This window comes from Colobus angolensis, unplaced genomic scaffold, assembly GCF_000951035.1.
Source record: "Colobus angolensis palliatus isolate OR3802 unplaced genomic scaffold, Cang.pa_1.0 Scaffold43, whole genome shotgun sequence".
In the NCBI taxonomy this organism is placed as follows: Eukaryota; Metazoa; Chordata; class Mammalia; order Primates; family Cercopithecidae; genus Colobus; species Colobus angolensis.
This window is the reverse complement of record NW_012117710.1, coordinates 946,438-952,437: the sequence shown is the minus strand read 5'-3', so window position 1 is coordinate 952,437 and position 6,000 is coordinate 946,438. Positions and strand designations below refer to the sequence as shown.

The window sequence follows — 6,000 nt, the reverse complement described above, 5'->3', positions numbered from 1 at the left end:
TTTTTGAGACAGAGTCTCGCTCTGTTGCCCAGGGTGGAGTGCAATGGTGCCATCTCGGCTCACTGCAACCTCTGCTTCCCCAGTTGAAGTGATTCTCCTGCCTCAGCCTACTGAGTAGCTGGGATTACAGGCGCTGGCCACCACGCCCGGCTAATTTTTTGTGTTTTCAGTAGAGACGGGTTTCACCATGTTGGCCAGGATGGTCTCGAACTCCTGACCTCAGATGACCCGCCTGCCTTGGTCTCCCAATGTGCTGGGATGCGCCTGGTGACACCTGCTCTATTAAACCCCACTCAGGTGCACAGGTTTAAAGGTGATGTCTTATTTCTTGTTTGCTTCTTTGCTGTGGACCCTAAAATTAAACAGTGGTCTCCGCTCCCTGATGCCGGAATAGATTGGCAGCCGGAGGGCTGCCCCGAAGGCCGTTACCTGGGGACTCACCCGCAAGGTTCTCAATTCCTGGTCTTTGCTGGTCAGACAGGTTTGAGGCCTGGGGCTCACGCGCAGAGGGGATGCGTGGGAGACAGTTCCCCTCACTTAGAGATGCCTTCCAGCTGTGAGCTCCACGAGGCCAAGCACCAGCCACCGCCGTCAGCCTTACCTTGTCCCTCAGGCCGGTGGCACCTGCGAGGGCCACTATTGTCAGCAGCACGTCCATGAGCTGCAGGCTGGCCACGCCGCAGTCCTCACGACACACGGACACCAGAGACTGCACACACAGCAGCAGGCGCTCCAGGTAGAGGTCCTGGAAGAGACCGGCAGCACCATCAGGGCTTGGTACAGTTAGGCTGTGTCCTCACCCAAATCCCATCTTGAACTGCAGCTCCCATAATCCCCACGTGTTCTGGGAGGGACCCTGTGGGAGGGAATCGAATCATGGGGGTGGGTTTTTCCATGCTGTTCTCACGACAGTCTCACGAGATCTGATGGTTTTATGAAGGGCGGTTCCCTGCACACACTCCCTTGCTGCCGCCAAGGAAGACGTGACTTGGCTCCTCCTCCGCCTGCCGCCATGATTGCGAGGCCTCCCCAGCCATGTGGAACTCTGAGTCCCTGAAACCTCTTTTCGTTATAAACTACCTAGTCTCTGGTAGGTCTTTATTAGCAGCATGAGAATGGACTAATACACGGCTCCTGCCCCGGCCCCAGCCCCAGGGCTGACAGAACCCACCCGGGGCTCCCAGTCTATGGCTCACAAGGGGCAGCGGGCATGGGAGAGCCCTCGCAGGGACAGCCCGCAGGCGCTGGCACGTCAACCACGAAGGGCGTGCTTGACAACGGGAAAACTGAACACAGACTAGGAGCTAAGGAATCTGTGCTTATTTTGTGAAATGGGAACAGGCACTTCAGCTATGTGGTTAAGAAGCCGCGTTAGGGATGCACACCATGGTACCTGTGAGAGAAATGACGGCGCGTTGCATTACCTGCTTTCTAACACGCCCGAGTTCTCCCCGCCCTCCAAAGTGGCCCCAGGCAGGCAGAACATGAATGCAAAGGGCTGGCCAGCACGGAAGCCAGCGGATCTTCGCTCTGCCGCCTGCCCCCTTCCGTGCATTTTTGGATATTTCTATAACACCAAGTTTTAACAAAGACAAAATTCTATGGTTTAAAGTGTTTCCTGATTGATGGGGAGGTGGAGTCTCAGCTCTGCATCTAAGGCTGCGCCAGTTGAATGGCTTCCCCTCCCGGCTCCAGCCTCATCCACTGTGAATCAGCCAGGATCTGAAGCCCACAACACAGCGGCCATGTGCTGGACCCAAGGATTCCTACGGCTTTGTGTATGTTTACTTCTTTCTAAACAAATTTTAACTTATTTTTCAGAGACAGGGTCTTGCTCTGTTGCCCAGGCTGGAGTGCAGTGGTGCAGCTGTGGCTCACTGCAGCCTCAAACTCCTAGGCTTAAGTGATCCTCCTGCCATGGCCTCCCATAGTGCTGGGATTACAGATAAGAACCACCGCACCTGGCCTGTATTTACTTCTTATCCCTCTAATGTCTATCTGATGTATGTTTCATGAAGTACAGAGTGAGGACAGTGGTCACGTATGTGATTTATCAATAGTGTACATATATTGGAGGCCTGTGTTTAAACTGCTTCTTACTAATGGGGGTGTGAGTTCAAAAAAGTTTGGTAATTATTTGGCTAGACAATAGGTTGGCTCTAAATTTCCGAATCAGTTCTAAAACTCTAAGCCTCATTCCCCAGTGATGTAAATCACGAAACGCCAAACAAAACACTCCCGCTATACCACAGCAGCGTTCCGTCCTTGCACCCCGGCCCCGCCCTGACCCACAGAAGACACGGAGCTGCATGGCCCCGTCTACCTCGGAGCTGGTGGAGCTGCGTGGCCCCGTCGTGGCCCCAACTCCCACAGAAGCCACGGATTTCTGTTTTTATTCCATTCCTGACTTTTCCTGCAGCCATTTCTCCGAGGCCTGCACTGACTGGCTGACTTCTGAGGACACTATCTGGCTACTTTCTAGAATGACCTGTCATGTACATTTCAGGAGCTATCATCTTTTCGGTTAAAAAGGGAAGGTGCATTTAGAAGACACGGCCCCTCCTGGCTGACCGTGCCTCCGAGCATGGGAATAAACGGGGAACCAGGCATCCTTTGCAGCAAGCGCCACCCTCCTGCCACAAATGTGGCACCGTCTCTGAGGAACTGACAAGACTTCACATTTATAGATTTCTCTACATTTGACCAGATGATTTTCAGTGTCTGCCTACATACACATATACACACACACAGAATGAAAAAGAAAAAAAGATACAGCAAGAAATAATTCTCAGTATTTCTTGAAATAGTGAGTATTTCAAACATTGTTTTCTGAAACAATGTTATCTAAGATTGGAAAGTTTTTAATTCAGGAAAGCACAAGAGACTTCTGTTTCGACAATGGCAAGGGCATCCCAGAACTGCTGGATTCCCTGCGTGAGAAGCGAATTGGTGAATTACCCATTTCCTCACTCTAGGCGCCCACCTGTCCTAAACTCCTTCCCAGGAGACTCCAGTTCCCCTCTGTCGAGCTCCAGGGGCCCTGCTGGGCCCAAGACACCTGGAAGTACCTACTGCTAAAACCATTTCCTGTGAACCCCAGGGCAGGGGGTTGAAGCCAGGCTCAGTTTAGAAAACACCTTCACGGACTTCTGTTTGAACATGGCCTTTTAAAACAATTTCAGTTTGTTCTTGAAAGACATTTTTAACCTGTTCTCAAAACTACTGGAGAATAATTGTGGGAAACATAATCGACTTCCTGAATGACACAAACAAAGCCCGGCCGGCCATGGGAAGAGCACAGAGCCATGGGCCTGACTGATGGAGACCTAAGTGCATTCACCCTTTCTTGCCAAAAATTTAAGTCTGCTAAGGAGTAAAATGGGGCCAGCCGCGGTGGCTCACACCTGTAATCCCAGCACTTTGGGAGGCTGAGGTGGGCGGATCACTTGAAGTCAGGAGTTAGAGACCAACCTGGCCAACACGGTGAAACCCCGTCTCTAATAAAAACACAAAAATTAGCCGGGCGTGGTGGTGGGCACCCGTAATCCCGGCTACTTGGGAGGCTGAGGCAGGAGAATTGCTTGAACCTGGGAGGGGGAGATTGCAGTGAACTGAGATTGCGCCACTGCACTCCAGCCTGGGCGATAGAGAAAGACTCTGTCCCAAAAAGTAAATAAATAAAAATAAATAAAATAAACAAATTATCCCGGTGTGGTGGTGCACAACCGTAGTCCCAGTGGCTCAGGAGGCTGAGGTAGGAGGATCGCTCTGAAACAAAAAAATAAAAACAAGGAAGGAGTGAAATGTACATCTTGGGTTTTCACTGTGACTGGCTCCTTGGCCAAAGGGCCGACACACATTCGCAACCTGGAAGGTTGGGGCTGGCTCCCCAGGGGTCCTGTGTGACTGGACTTTGTCAGAAAGAGGTCTCTGTTTGAAAGATCCTGAGTAGATTTTTCCTCGATAAAACTGGAAGATGGGGAGCCAAACACACAACTGCGGGACGACACAATTCCGTTTTCCTGTAACCAACATGGAGACGTGAAAACTTCACTTTCTCTGCTATAAAGTTTGTGAGATATGGATTTAGGCACCTGTGCACATTTTCAAGCTATGCTCTTCTAGGGAAAAATGCTTCTGGCTTGCAAATCTATATACAGAAATCAAAGCCATCCTCATAACCCCTTGTGAGTAAAGGAAAGCGCAGAACTGACACAGATCGGATGATATGTTAAAAACGGGTTTTGGGAAAAGCTGGAACATGGCTGAAACGCCATGAGTACGTGGTCCAGCTCCCTCCCCTGCTCCCTTCCTGACCCCAGCTCTGTTTCCTTCCCTCTGTGTATTCCAGGAACTGCTTACAGGTTTCTTAAAACAGTTCACAATAATGACTGTTAATAGCCCCACCTCTCGTTCTGAGGACAGAGAGGGAGCCTGATACAGGACGGGCTGGACTGAGAGCAGAGGGCAAGTCCCCGTGCCCCAGGCCAGCTTTGGGGCCATAGAAGCTGCCAGAAATGATCAAGCTGGAGTAAGTGCCGGCCTCCAGGGGCGAGCTGAGGGCCGCCCTGTGTCCTAGAAAGATCTGGGGTGCTGGGTCCGACACACACAGACAGGGACGACTCACCACCAAACCAAAGCAAAGTCATCACTTCTTCTTCCATAGAAAACAATTATGGATTATTCCAAACAATTAAGTCCAACTACCCAGGCTGTTCCAGCTTCTGAGCTCAAGGATTTGCTGCTCAATTTAAAATTAAACCAATGTCTCTGGCAAATCCTCAGCTGGGCTGTGTGAAGCACAGATCGGAACGCCAGGCAGGGCTGATGAGGAACAGGCTGCCGGTGCCCCCGAGGACGCGTGATCTGTGCAGGTACCGTGGGGACTGGGTGGGATGGCGGACATGCGACCACGCTCCTCAGGGGTGGGACGATGCGGACCCCGCATCTACCCCCAGCAGCATGGGCCAGCGGTCCCCGCCGTGGACACCTCCTGAGTCATCGAACACGTGAACCGTGGCCAGAACCATGGCCAGTGTGGCCAAGAAATGTGCAGCAACCAATGTAAATGTGAGCAGCCGCCTGGGGCTGGAGCTGGGGCTAGAGCTCTGCACAGTGCAGGAAGAGGCCCTGGAACGAGGGGTACCAGCGAGGGTACCCCGGCTACTGCAGGTGTTTCTGATGGCCCGGCCTGGCGGCACAGGGTGGACCCACAGACACGTCACTGGGTGTTTCCGACAGCCCGGACTGGCAGCATGGGGCAGACCCACAAACATGTCATTACGATGGCAGATGGCCGGGCAGGGGAGGCTCCTCTTCTCCACTCCCCCCTTTCCCAAGCGCTCTTACGTTTTCAGACGCCTGGCAGATGTGGGCCTGTGCCAGCTCCGTGGCGATGGCTGCCAGGTGCGGCTGGAGGGCTTCTCGGGGGCAACCCCGCATGGCGGAGGCCAGCACCAGGAGGCCGGAGGCAGAGGGTGCCTTCTTCAGTGTCGATAAGATCAACTTCAGAAACACCTCGGGGCTGACAAACGTCCCGATGAGCTCTGCGGATCTCGTACACTGCGAGAAACAAACAGGAGAGAACTCAGAGCCAAACCCGAGGGTCTCAGCCAGGCTCCCGCTCTCGGCGCTGTGGTCCCCAGACAGCCCCGTGTTAGGCCAAGTGAGTCCTTGGCACCTGCTCAGAGCCCTCAGGAAAGGTACAAGAGTCCTCGTGTGATCTCAGAACGTCCCCAAGGCCAGGCTCACAGCCAGTGAGCTGGACACGCCCCACCAGGCAGCGAAGTCCGGCCCAAAGGAAGGCTGTGTCTGAGCTGTGGGGTTCACTGCACACCCCTCATCGGACGCCAGGGACCCAACCTTCCCATCCCTAAGCGGATCACACACACCAGCCCCTCTGCACCGAGGGACTGTACACCGGATCACACACACCAGCCCCTCTGCACCGTGGGACTCACACTGGATCACACACACCAGCCGCTCTGCACCGAGGGACTC

General features: G+C 53.4%; 1 protein-coding gene across 1 annotated transcript in view; it reads right to left on the bottom strand.

Annotated features, from left to right (window-relative positions):
- The window catches only part of DNAAF5 (dynein, axonemal, assembly factor 5), a 51,427-nt gene that overhangs the window by 22,407 nt on the left and 23,020 nt on the right, over positions 1 to 6,000 (bottom strand). Inside the window, exons 5-6 of the mRNA XM_011956924.1 lie at positions 5,350 to 5,562; positions 602 to 745 (exon numbers count right to left, since the gene is read on the bottom strand). Of these exons, the coding sequence (XP_011812314.1) occupies positions 602 to 745; positions 5,350 to 5,562 (357 nt within the window). The remainder of the gene's footprint in view (positions 1 to 601; positions 746 to 5,349; positions 5,563 to 6,000) is intronic.